Source organism: Cygnus atratus, chromosome 3 (genome assembly GCF_013377495.2).
Source record: "Cygnus atratus isolate AKBS03 ecotype Queensland, Australia chromosome 3, CAtr_DNAZoo_HiC_assembly, whole genome shotgun sequence".
NCBI lineage: Eukaryota > Metazoa > Chordata > Aves > Anseriformes > Anatidae > Cygnus > Cygnus atratus.
This window is the reverse complement of record NC_066364.1, coordinates 2,368,501-2,381,855: the sequence shown is the minus strand read 5'-3', so window position 1 is coordinate 2,381,855 and position 13,355 is coordinate 2,368,501. Positions and strand designations below refer to the sequence as shown.

The 13,355-nt window shown below is 40.0% G+C and overlaps 1 protein-coding gene across 5 annotated transcripts in view; it reads left to right on the top strand.

The window, feature by feature from the left end:
- KIF13B (kinesin family member 13B) overlaps nt 1-13,355 on the top strand; it is a 124,740-nt gene that overhangs the window by 94,136 nt on the left and 17,249 nt on the right. For all 5 annotated transcript variants that reach the window (XM_035563545.1, XM_035563547.2, XM_035563550.2 and 2 more), the window contains 5 exons: nt 672-824; nt 1,796-1,873; nt 2,543-2,596; nt 10,330-10,447; nt 11,366-11,499. In XM_035563545.1, the coding sequence (XP_035419438.1) occupies nt 672-824; nt 1,796-1,873; nt 2,543-2,596; nt 10,330-10,447; nt 11,366-11,499 (537 nt within the window). The remainder of the gene's footprint in view (nt 1-671; nt 825-1,795; nt 1,874-2,542; nt 2,597-10,329; nt 10,448-11,365; nt 11,500-13,355) is intronic.

Genomic DNA, 13,355 nt, shown 5'->3' with positions numbered 1-13,355 from the left:
AGTGCCTGATGTAAGGGACATGCAAATATGTTATAGAAAAACAAAGTGCACACAGCCACTTGGCTTCTTATAAGTAATGTCTTAATGTGACCCTTGATTCCTGAGGATGTTCGTAGTTGGATGCTAATCCCTTCCTTCCAAACAGATGCTTTATAAGATCACTTGTAAAAAAACATTAACACGTGAAGAGCCAAAAGGCTGATTGCTGCCTGACTCTTTTATGTTCTGCTGTGTTTAACGCTCTGTGTTGAAATGTTTCTCAAGTGATGTGTTGGGGTTTTTTTGTTTGTTTTGTTTTGTGGGTGTTTTTTTTTTTGCAAGTCACTTGAAATTTTGTTTTCCTCGCAGGGTAGATAATACCCCAAATGTGTTTGAGTACTTTTTAATTACAAAATATCTGAATGCAACCCTTTAGCTAATCAATGGCAATGTCTCACTGTGAGACTCTCTCTCAAGAAAAAATAATAAATGAAAAAACAAGTATATAGCTTGAGATGATGCTGATGACTTCTAAATATGCCTTATCACATTTAACAAGACATTTGAATCTACCCCTGAGTTTAAGGGAAAACCATTCTGAATCAGTCCTGCATGTTTCAAAAATACATTTTCTTGTTTTCTTTGTTCATGTTTTTATTTTAAAAGGTTGTCATTTCTTTTCTTCTTCCCAGGATGCTCAAGGAGCCGAAGAGAGGGAAGCACTAGCCAGAATGGCAGCAAACGTTGAAGATGCAGCTTCAGCTGACTCTGAAGCCTATATTGAGAAATACTTGCGGAGTGTGCTGTCTGTAGAGAACATTCTCACCTTGGATCGTCTGCGCCAGGTCTGTTTTGACTCTAGCACTCAAAGCAGTGTATGGCAATGCAAATGTGTTCATAAGTGTTTCATAAGGCTGGCAAACCAAGACCACCACCTCAGTGCATACCTCAGCTTTGCAAAGTGTGCCTGTGGCAAAAGGCCAAAGAAGCAAATGCAGCTCGCTTTGCAGAGATGTTCTCACTCTACCTGCAAAATGAATGGATCGGACTGGAGGCTTTATATTAAACGCACTGTCTCTTATGGGATCCTTAGTTTGAGATCATGTGTTGCTAATTATGTTTCAGAAAGAGCAGTTATGGGTGGTGTTAGCTTTTGCTTTCTGAAGCTTAGGCTTTAATGCAAGTTTCTGGAGTTGCTAGTAGAGTTCTTGTCATTTTGCTTGTGTTCAGCCTTGAAGTAACCCAGCCTGTTCTGTTGATAACGAAGACATTGATTGGGTTAATCTTAAGCACTCTAGCTTGATCTGTTTACCAAGAAAACTATGGGAGAGAAAAACATTTATTGAAAATTGTTCTCCTGGATATAAATTATGTAGGCGCAAAAGAAAGTTATGCAAAGCAAGCCAGAGTATGTGCCTGCCCACTATAAATTAATGGTGAAAGTGCAATGTACTCGGAAGTATTGAAAGCAAGTTCCGTGTCATATATAATTAGTTTAAAGGATTAAAATAGGAGCTCAGCTAGGAAAAGGAATCTATCTTCACATCTGTAAGTCATCTCCTAGAATCAGTACAAGCTCTAAGATCCTACGTGTGTCAATCAGCAAAATACTGGATGTTAATGTTTCTCCACTCGTGCACTTCTAGCTATGCGATGTACAATTTTTAGATTACGGTACACTTCCCAGATGGGAGCCTGTGCAATAAAGCTGTTTAGAAACATTTTTCTTGTGTAGACAAAGATGGGATGATTGGAGCTTGGATTCTTGCAAAACATGCACAGTATTTTCTGTTCTTTGCTTCTGTATGGTTGGCAGGAAGTTGCTGTAAAAGAGCAGCTAATGGGAAAAGGAAAACTCTACCGGAGGAGCCTGAGCTCTCCCAATGTGAATCGGGTGAGTATTCCACACCGACATCTGCAGTGTATTGAGGGCAGCAAGTGCATCTTTCAATTACAGATCCCTATAATGCCGGAGTCATCGAGCATAGCAATACATTTTCTTTTGTTTGACCCTTCTGTTCATCTGTGCTATTTGTGTAAATCGCTAAGTAGAGACAAAATCTGCATATATTCATACTTTCATCATACAGATTAGCGTGCTTTAGAGTACCCACATAAATCCAGATCATCTGAAATAACGATGTAAAAAGAACTGCAGAGCACTGAAGGCTTTTCACCTAGCTATCATCTTGGAGACTTTTTTTTTCTTTTTCTCTAGGAGATTTGAAAGCAAGTTACAAGTATCTGCTGTTTTTAATTTTGTAACAGCATTGTTTTATTATCTTATATATTATCTTTTTCTTGATTAGTGGATAAGAAAGAAAAGACGCTTCTGCTTTCTAACATTTTTAATGAAATGCTTTGGTAGAAATAGTAATGAAAAGTTGTTAAATTTTTCCCCTTTTAGGTCGCTAATTGGGGATTCACCTTTCATCTCTTGGCTTTTAGTTCTGCTTTAACTGCAAGATGATTTCCTTTCACCCTTCCTTATGTCTGTCAAGGCATGTATTTATCAGTTTAAGTTTTTGTTAAGAAATAATTCTGCCTGCCTTGACCATTTCAGCTTTCTGGAAGCCGCCAAGATCTAGCTCCTCCTTATAACCTGAGCAGTAACCGGGTAAGTATCTGAAGCTCTCCTCAGAAATCTTTTATAGAAGAAAGGTTGCTACCATGACTGCTTTATACCAGTTACAGGGGCATAGGTGGGAAATATCCTTAAAAATGAGGCACACCCGCGTGCTTCCTGTATGCTTGGGACTGTTCATTGACCATACTAGCCTTGTTTGTGCAACCCTGGACGTCTCTGGGAAGGCTCCCAGGCCTTAATCAGTCACGTAGCATTACTGTTAGTGGCTGTGGCATGTACTATGGCAGACCTGAGTCCAGCAGACCAGATTAAATGTAGCCATCCTTCACATGGGGGTGCATTTTTCAGGGGAAGTTTTCTCATTGTTAAAGTTTCAAAGCTCTTCCAAAGCTTTCACCTGGGTAAGGTGCAAACCTTCTGGGTAAGGGATGAATTTGGGTTCACATGTAAGTTCAGGTCCACCCTTAAGACAGAATAATATGCCGTGAGCCTCTGCCCTTCAGAGGGAAACGAGCAATTTTAAGCTTGCAGTGGGTGGTTTGATAATTCAGTCCATTACACTCCTTAAAAATAACAGCGTAGATCAAAAGCATTTCTTTAAAAAGTGAAAGATTAAATTTAAGCTTATTTTCCAAAGCCTAGATAAACTAAAGGGTCTTTTCCTGATAGATATTCTGCCCAGTGAGCATGTAGTCATTTTAAAAGGGAGCATCTAGTGGTGACAAGGCATTTTAATGCATAATGCAGTTGCACGGAATAATAGAATTTTGATGTAGTGCTCTAGCATTGGTTGCTAAATCTGCTACATCTGATCCATGTAAAGAATGCTAAAATATGTGCAGGTGATAAAGTGCTTACAGCAACTTCTGCTTGGAGAGAACTGTGGAACTTGTCAATATTGTAGGTTTTTTAAGTGAAAATTAAAGTCCAGAGTCCTTAATGATTTTTGTTTTTCTCTTCCCCTCCTCTCAATGATTTCCCTCATTGCATGTTTCAGAGTCCAAAGGTCCCAGCAGAGGTAATGCATTAGGTCCACCTAATGAGTGGGATACTAATTTTATCTCACTATAAAGTTTATTTTGCTCATTTAAACGCTTTTACTTCCTGCTTTGAAGATGCTGCTGTTGGTGTCTCATTTGCATAGTAGGCAGCAAATGAGTTTTTTCCATTGAAAAGCCTGTCATTAACACAGTGTGAAATTGGTACAAAGGAGAGAAGATTCTCCTTCTTGGGGGCATCTTATGGTTTGCTACAAAGCTATAGCTGTTTAGATGGCATTTTTCCTTGTTCTTTGGGCAGGGTGAAGTTATTTCAGAAATGACGCCATTTTTGCTTAAAAAAATAAAAATAAAACAGACATAAAAGCAAACAAATGTGTGCCAACCATGTGCAGCCTGGAAATGAGATAAACGTTGAAAATTTCTTTCAAATCTTTCTCAGGCTTTCTGGTTTCAGATAGTTCAGTGGTAACAACTCTTGATTTCTTTAAAAGAGTGAATTTAAATTAGCAGCGGGCCAATGGAAAACTACGTTTATCCTTCTTATCATGTTAACACGCTCAGAGGAATGACTGTGTGCCCCCTTCGTCGTACCAAGCTTTGGTTAACTGAGTTCATTGGTAGTGGTTTGCATGGGCTTTTGCAGCTCTGCCTCCTTTGGTGTAGCCACTGACAAATATGTTGTAGCACTGTGACTTGGGGCTGAGGCTGTGTAGCTTACCTCCTTGCTTGTAGCATGCTTACTTTAAAGTTGCTTGTTGCTCAGGACAGTAATAGCGGCTTACTGGGGGATTACAAACTCCCCTCTTAGAGGTTTCTCCCCTTAGAGATTTCTTAGAGGCCTCAGGTTCAGTTTCTATAGGAAGATGAATGAAAGCTTCTGTAATCACAATGAAACGTTAATCAAATTCTTAAACGTTCCTGTAGTGCACACAAAGCACACTGGTAACAGCATCCCTATGTATTTTAGCATAAAAGGTCCACGGACGGTTTCGTATGCTGGTTTTTAGCTAAGTTAGATGTCTTCTGTCACTTGGAGGGCAATTCAAGTGGAAAAAGAAGTCTTCTCCAGCAGTGATGAATCATTATTCTTCTGGGAATTTGTTTTTGTTTTCAAGTGGCTATAATAGGCTAATCTCAAACAAGTGGTGTATTGTATCATAAGAAATGTCAGTCACAATATAGTAATTGCATCCTGAATTGGGTGCAGGACTTATCTGCCAGGCCTGTGTATGTTAATATTAGTGGAAGCCTTTACTTATATCAGAATCTTCCTCTCCTTAGCTTTTATTCCATTACTTCATTTTCCTCTCTAATTTTAATGTTGTTATTCCTGGCATTGCTGCTGCCTTCATCGTGGATCTTAAGGTCTGTAGGAAGGCTCCTGAGCCTCATTCCTGTATGTAAAGCACTATTCGTACTGGTAAAGTTGTGAATGTGGATTTTACTTCAGTTTTCAGCACTATGAATAGCCAGAACTCTCTTCTCTAAAAAGTTAGAAAAAGAAGTAACCGTAGCGTAGGTGCAACTAAACCAGCCAGGCCAAAAAAACTTTCCAGAAGTAGGGTCTGGACTCATCTTGCAGCTGTAGCTGAATCTTTGTTCCTACACGTGGATGGGTGGTCACGCTTCCATGAAGAGCTAGAAAAGCCCGTCTCCAGGACTGCAGGAGACATGTAAGTTTGGTGGATTTTGAAAAAAAAAAAACTCTAAAGAATGTCTTGGTGTATTGATACCACAGAGAACTTCCAAAGAGCAGGCCAAACGTCACAGTGAGATACATGTTTGTATGACATATTTAAATCGCCACTGGGATTTTTTTAATAACTTGTGAGCTTACCTAATTTGATGAGAAGACAGAGGGATGCCTTCTAAATTAACTTCAGAAGACAGTCTTACAAATGTTAGGTTAATGGGATAGCATTTGATATCACCTCTAAGTTATAAGTTCTTGCTTAAATGAGCAAAAGCCAGTTTTTCCTCCGATTATCTCTACAGGTATGGTTATGGGAGAGTGAGATTAGTTTTGTTTCATCTTGCACATCAACACGAGTATCAGGTAGAAGTATAGAGTCCCTTAGTGCTGGTGTAAGGTACAGAGCTGGATTTCTACATTCCGGAATACTTGCATTGGAAGCTTAAAAATTCTGTTGACTTAAACTGATGAATCAGTTGCACAAAGAATGGAAGACACCTCTGACCTGTTTTACAGCAGTTGTTAAGGCTATAATCATATGCTGATGAAAAATTTCACGAGCTGTCCTTAAAATACCTTTGCACAATAACCATTCTGTCTCTGACAGCTGTCTTTCCTTTCCAAAAGGCCCAGTAGTTTGTAGCTCAAAAGCCTTGTATCCAAAAGCCGAATAAGACAAGATTGTGCTACTTAACCTTCAGATTTCACAGGGAACCAGAGTTTTGTTCATCAAATTGGTACAATGTAAATAAATTTGAATACTCTAGTTTTGTGGTTCATGAGAACAAGTGCCTTTCTCCCAAGCTGTATGCTTAAATGTGTGCTACCTTGTCACTTCTTCCGTAAGTCTTTTCTGAACTGCTAAAATAATAAAACACAAGAACTGTTCATTTCTCTTACCCAGTGGCAGCATTTTAATGGTCTGTCAACTTCAAGAAGAAAATCATTGTCAGGTAAAGCCTGTAGATGACTTGGGTAGTGATCACCCCTATTTGCTGTAAAGATTTTATGGGTGCCAGTGCTGACCTGAACCCTGGTGTTTTTAACTGGGGATGAGTGAAAGAAGGGGATGCAGTGGGCAAGTAGGAGAAGGTATTACAGAACTAACACACTTTCTGAACAACTTTGTATCAAAATGCATCAAATGACAAGTGTTCTTCTGGTGGCTATTTTTGATTTGTTAAATTAAGTCACTTGACCTCTGTTTGGTCACTTGGCAGAGACCAAATATATTCATGAAATGATGGCTCCTCAGGGCGAATGATTTACAAGCTTCCTTCCTTCTTCTGACCGCCCTTCTTGATAGAGGAAAGATTCACAGCACTTAAATAATACCAATTGCTTAGACTTAAAGTCTAAGTGTTTCAGTTAGTGAATGCACAAAGCAATCATCTGAGAGTGCTACGTAACGTGCATATGTGAAACTTGGGAACTGTATGAGGTTAATAAAGTTAATAATTCTTACATTTTTTTTCTTTTGAGAGATTGAGATGTTATCTTTCAATCCAGTTTACTAAAAGCAGTCATTCATCAACTACCTTTTGCCTCTGCAGATTCTTAGCACAACAGTTGACCCTTTCACTTGTCTCCAGCATTTTCTTTTGCAAATGAGTTTCTCCATGTGCTCCTCCAATTTACCTGCTTCTTAATGGTTTGTTGTCATCTCAGATTTGAGGGTCACATTACCCCTAACCTGTGTGAGCTACAGTCTAAAATGATCTTTCCTCTCCAAAACAAATTATTTATTATTTGAAAAACCTAAATGCTTTAAGAATATGGCCAGACAAATCCTATTCACAAGTGCACATTCCTGTTCTCAGGATCTGTATTTTATTTAGTCTGGCAAAATACTTAACATTATGTAGGACATGTAGTCATCCATAATATCAAGGCTGAAACTAAATTTACTAAAGATACTTAGAAAAAAGTTTTTTTCCTAAAGAGAAAATCACTAAATCCTGCTGTTCTTTCTGTGCAGGGTGAATTTCTTGGAAGTGTTTTGCTCTGTTCCTTATCTACTCTGATTTTTTTTGAATCACTCTTCAAACAGAGCAAAAAAAAGAAAGCCAACATGCTTGCCTGAAATGATTTTTGTTGGAACAGTCAATGAAGGACACTTCTGACTCAATAAATCGTGATTCAGAAAACGATTCAGTTGATCCTTACCTGCATTGAGCCAGTGTTGTAGTAAGTTAGAAAACTTTCCCCACGTAGTCTATTTCTTATCTCTCTGTGGTCTCCAGGAGCTCTGTAGGCTTGGCCTGTGAGTAGAAAATGATTAGGACCTGCCACCTTTGTCCATTTGTCTTTAGTAAGTTGATCATCATTGTAAGATCAGAAAGTAACTCTAATTAAGCTTTACGTCCTCCAAAAAGAAGCTTTCAGATGTTTTCCACACTTGCATAGTTTTTTTCTTAATCTGATGCCAGGCTAATGTCAGCACCAGGCTAATTTACCAGGCTGATGGCAGTACCAGACCCAAAGGTTACAAAACCAAATAGTTTTTCAAGATTCTTTGAGTCTTGTGACCATATCCCACCAAATATTCATCTACTTTCTTTAAACTCCTTCAACACCACTGAGCTGGTGCATGCAAAGACCGAATTACACCAAGATGTTCTTCTGATCTGGATATAATCTGAACTCTTCTTCCGTTTTGGCTTTCCTCTTGCAAACTAATCAATCAGTGGGAGTCAGAGGAGACTTCAGAAAAAATTCCTAAGAGCGTTGCATTAAGTCGCTGGATGTTTCCATGCTGGCTTTAAAAATATACTGCGGAGTGTGAAACAGTCACAATGTCAGGATAAGAAAGCAGACTTTTGAATGGATGTAATTTGGGCACGACCACAGGCAGTCAGGCCAGCTAAAAGAAATCAGCACTAGTTGAAATGCAAGACAGCAAACCCTGAGTAAGAGTTTCTGTGGAGTGGAATAGGAAAGGCTGTCTGATAGATGCATTTCGTGGAAAGAATTTTCCAGACACGGGCAGGATTTTTTGATGCGTGCAAGATGTGAGAGTTGCAGGTCAAAGATAATGCTTAAGTTCGAGGCTTAAGGTAAGGGTAGAATAGCTCTGTCATCCACGCTGATAGGGCAGGAAGCTTTCAAGAAGGGCTTTAAACTCCAAAGTCCTCAAAAACACAAGACTAAACAAACCGCTGGAGTTACTGCTACTCCCAGCCTGGGTTACATCAGTTTTGACATTCGGGATGGCTGCCTCCAGTCAACTCAGACACCCACTACTCTTTAGGTATCCCAAATGTTACTTCACAGAAACTGAGCCCGTTGTAGCTGGTAAAGTCTGAAGACTCTGCAGAAGTGCACGTTACTTGCTATTCAAAGCAGGACAGCTTCTGTGGGACTAATTTATAGATCCAAATGGAAACGATTTTTGCTCTGGGCTGCTTGCTGTGACCTTCAACCCATTGGAGAAATCTATTCCTCCTATCCTGGCTTATTTATTATTTGTGAAACATTCACGACTTCAAGTTACAGTTGAGATTAGTTTCGCTGCCTGTCATTTTTCTGTTCAAGGTCAGATTATTTGCTTGCATCCTACGGTGTGAAGCTTCTTGAAAAGGTGCATTTCCCTTCTCTTCCCCTGGAAAACTACGTAAAACTTGTGGTCTGGGATGTAGCAGGTCTCTACTGCCTCCTTTCTAGTTTGTCCACTGTACCATCTCATTCTGCAAGTGTTTCTATTACGTCTTTTAAAAGAACCAGCACGATACAGACACACTATAATGAAGACAAGGGCAGATATCGTGCAGACCGTAGTCAAACCTCTTACCAGAAATGTGATCAGAGTTTGATGTATGTCAGGTTGGTTGCCTTACCACTGTCCTGTCTTCACAACTTGTATTTCTGGAAAAGTGCAGCTTTTTTCCTGGGGGCTCTTTGCTCCTGACCAGGACAATGCTTTTCCACGAAACACTGAGACTTTGCAGCATTCAAGACCAGGCTGTTTTCTCCCATAGACCCTCTCAACATATATTGGATTGCATTAAGATCTCCACATAAAACTTTTAGCAGCAGCTTCCTCAGATTCTCTTTGGCCAGTCGCTAGATTTGTCTGCGATGACACTGCAAGGTGCTCTAAAAGATTTTACCAATGATAGAGCTAGGAAAACAGGATTTTGCCACTTAGATTCTCGAAATTGCACTGGTGGGAAATGAGAGCTCGGTAATTCTCTGTATTCACTGAGAAGCTGTTGCCGGGCCAGCCTCTGACTTATAAGGTTGGCGTGGAAGATGCAAAACCCCAGTGACCCCATTCTTTAGAGAACTCACACCCCATGATGTATGGCTCCCTCCCTTGGGATCCGTGTGGTCAAAACCCACCCAGGGGCTCCTGGGCACCCGCAGAGGCAGGGGGCCTGCCGCCTGCTCTGCTGCTGTTTCTTACCCCTCATCAGTGCTCAGGCTCTTGCAGGTCTGCAAATCGTTATCTTTCATCTTCATAACCACATCAAAACTCCGACCTGTCTTTACTTAATCTTTTTCTTGGCTCCTGGTATCTACAATTTGTTGTCGTGTGTTCCATCTCTCTCTTTGCCAGGCCGTTAAACAGAAATGCAACTACCACGATTATTTCCTCTTGATCTGATCAACGCGGCCATATCTGACCCTAGGCACTAACGTCCAGCCTTTGGGTCTAAGATCCTATTTCTCTTCTTGCCCAGAGCTCTGTCTGTCCTCACCCCTTCTTTCTGACACTTCATCCACTTCCTGAGCAGATACACAAAATAGTTAGGAATTTGGGGAGGTACTATTTTATTTTCACCTGGTCGTAATGTGCTCAACTCCCGAATTGAGTGAAATATTGTAGTTTTAAGGTCTCTAAGCAGACTCTTTTTGTGCCTTGATGCTGATGGGAGCTGAGGGTGCTTATCTTTCCAGGACTGGGTGTTTCAACTAAAAGTGCCTCGGGGAAGGGTCTTTGCTCAGCTCGGCCAATTCTGAACTTTGCAAAGGTGCTGTGCAAGCTGGCATGGTGTGTAAGAATTGCTGTACTCTTGGTGCTGTGCTAACTTGGAAAAAAGCAACTTTTTTTTTCTTTTTTTCCCTAGGGCCGATGGGAGAGTCAGCAAGATGTATCCCAAGGTGCCGCAAACACCAGCAGAGGCATTAGTCCGTCTCGTACCTCTCTGCCAGGCTCTGGGCAGCAAAACCACTCTCCTGATGCAGGTACGGGCTTTCCTAAAGCTAAGAGAGCTCTCACAAAAATGGAGTGAAGTCACCCCAGCTTCTGAGTATCAAACAGAGCTGAGCTGCTTTCAGAGATGCAGAGAAATGTCTCCTCCAAAGCAGTGTCTGTGCAGTTCTCTCTCTGTGAGCGTTTAGCAGTTGTGACTAAGCTGCCTACTCTAACTAGCCTTGCCTTTGTCCGACACGAGTTCTGCTAAGTGACAAATGCCACGTGTTTAAGTTGTCTTTGATTTCAGAAGATGCAGTCTTTATCTCAGAAGCTCAATTTCTAAAGCCAGAAGTTAGCTGTGGGCTCAGAGCATGTTATCTGTTGTGTGGGTAAAACAGCAAAGAACAGGGCTACTAATGTTTTAGAAAATAACCAGCGCTGGAATTGAATGGCTATTTTGGAGTACGTGTGCCTAATGTGCAGCTGAGAGTGCAGTGATACATAGTGAGGTTTTTTATGTCTAACTGGTTTTTCTCAAGGGAGAGGAGAGTAGAAAAAAATGCAGTATTAGCAAGAAGAGTTGGATGTCCCAATCTTTTTTTCTTAACTTGGATCTTTTCATCTTTTACTTTTGGCAAGCTTTGTTATTGTCATCGGAATCGTGTGTTGTATCAACATCTTTTTTCACTTTTGCTTCTCGATTTTTTCCTACTTCTGCAAGTTATATAGCATTTTATGTTTCCAATGGGAAAGAGCAAACTTTTTCACCCCATGTGATGAGAAAAACTTTCTGTATACTGGGGCCACAGATTAAAACTTATCCAGATTCTTATATCCCTTTCAAGGGAGGAGCAAGCACTCAGTGCTTTTTCTCAGATTGACCACTGGAAGAAGTCATTTTAGAACTAAAATGATTATTTTTTTCCTCCAAAAGCATAACTGTTCACATTTTTCAATTTTTCCAACAGGCCTTGGTAGCCTCGCTGCTTCCTACCTGAATCCTGTCAAGTCCTTCGTGCCTCAGATGCCAAAGCTGCTGAAGTCTCTCTTTCCTGTTAGAGATGAGAAAAAGGGCAGGCAGACCTCTCCTCTTGCACAGCAGGTAAAATATTAAATCGAATTGGCTATGCAGTAATACTGGTGAGTGCTGTTAGACTTGCTGGCAGAGTGCTATTTTATATGTTGTTGCAGAGCAAACCAAGCTCTTAGTCATAGTAAAGCCCTGTGATGCATTTCCCCTCCGTTCTGTCCAGAGATAGTGGAGCTGTTTAAACTTATTGTTACACTCAGCCTGCTTGGCTTTTTAAAAGTGCCAAGTACACTACCAACATGATTTATGGTAATACCACTTGCAGCAACAATAGTAAAATTTATGAAGTGCACTTAGGGTTGTTTGTGTATTGCCAAGTGGCAAATGTAATTCTATTTTTAATTTTTTATTTTATTTACCATCTTCCTCTTCCCATGCCCCATCTCATGTCACATTTTTCCATCCTCTGCTATGTACTTGGGACAGTTGCTTTTGTTCATTCTCTTATTTATTACACATGCCAGAGAAGTATTTTGTTTTGTTTTGTTTTGTTTTTGCTGTTAGTGGTGGCAGCGGTGGTTTTTTGAATGCTGGGCTCCAAATGGGGCTTCTGTGCTGTGAGGGGCAGTTAATGCATGATCAAGCAGAGTACAAAACACTACTGTCTTTTAAAGAAAACAGATGAAATACAGACTTACATTATAAATAATATTCTCTTTGAGAAACCATAGTTCATAAAGGAAAAGCCCTCTGCTGTGTAAGCCTGGAATATTTAAAAATGATTATGAAGATAAATCTGGAGCCAGATCTCACTTGTTAAAGTTTGTGGAAGTCCATTTGGTCTGTGCTTTGTTAAGCACTCAGCTATCTCTTGGTAGATGGAAGCTCCTTCATTAGTCTGGAGTTTTGGAAGCACGCTGTCTGTAAACTTAGACCTTTCTCACCTCTTCACATGCAGGCAGATGTTTTTAGAGGGTGTCTTTCTAAAGCAAAACAACAAAAATATCCCCAAGCAACTATTTTTTATGGTGGGATCCAGACATTCTATTCCATTGTTTGCTACAGCTAGGTCTGTCATTACAAGAACATCTAAGGATTACAAGGAATTTTGTCATAGTAGAAATACAGTGAAATAGTAAATAAATAAATAAACCAAAACCAAATACTTGTAAAAGTATTTAAGTTTTGGTGTAACTTATGGCAGACCTAGTACAAATAAGAAGTAAAGCAAATTTTAAATATTTTTACTTTGTGTTTTATTCTCTACAAAGTAATAAAATGAGCAAGTTTTACTCCCAAATCTTACCTAACTTTATGCTTTACATTTTTCACGTTGCCTTATGCTTACGACAGGTTTAGTGTGGAGTCGAGTCGTGTAACCTTCCTCATCTATGAGATTTAGATTATTAAAATTAAGACAGTGACTTTCTTAAAGGTATTTGGGTATTGAAAGATGCAAATAGGTGCTCCTTACAATTGCACTGAGAGCCTTTCACCACTTCTTGAATTCTTACTGAATCAATGAGAGCTGAGATTAGAAATGAGGTCCAATTTCCTGCCTCTAGTCTAGCCACCTGTTCCCACTCCTTCCTACTGTTCAAGATCAGTCTTGCATTATTTGCCTTGAAGTCTGCTTTTAGACTACGAAGACATGTACTTTAGAGAATTTTTAAGTATATTATGGATTACTATGGAAACTCAAATAATCAGGTCATGATCACAACAGTTTTTTTAATGGGCAGGAATGCTATTTTCGATTTGTTTTTAAGAAAGAAAAGCTAATGTATAAACAGAAGTGTGTGATGTTTTAATCACACACAGAATTCCAGAATGGCCGAGGTTGGAAAGGGACACTGGAGATCATCTGGTCCAACCCCTTGCCAGCAGGGTCACCCAGAGCTTGTTGCACAGGATCACATCCAGGCAGG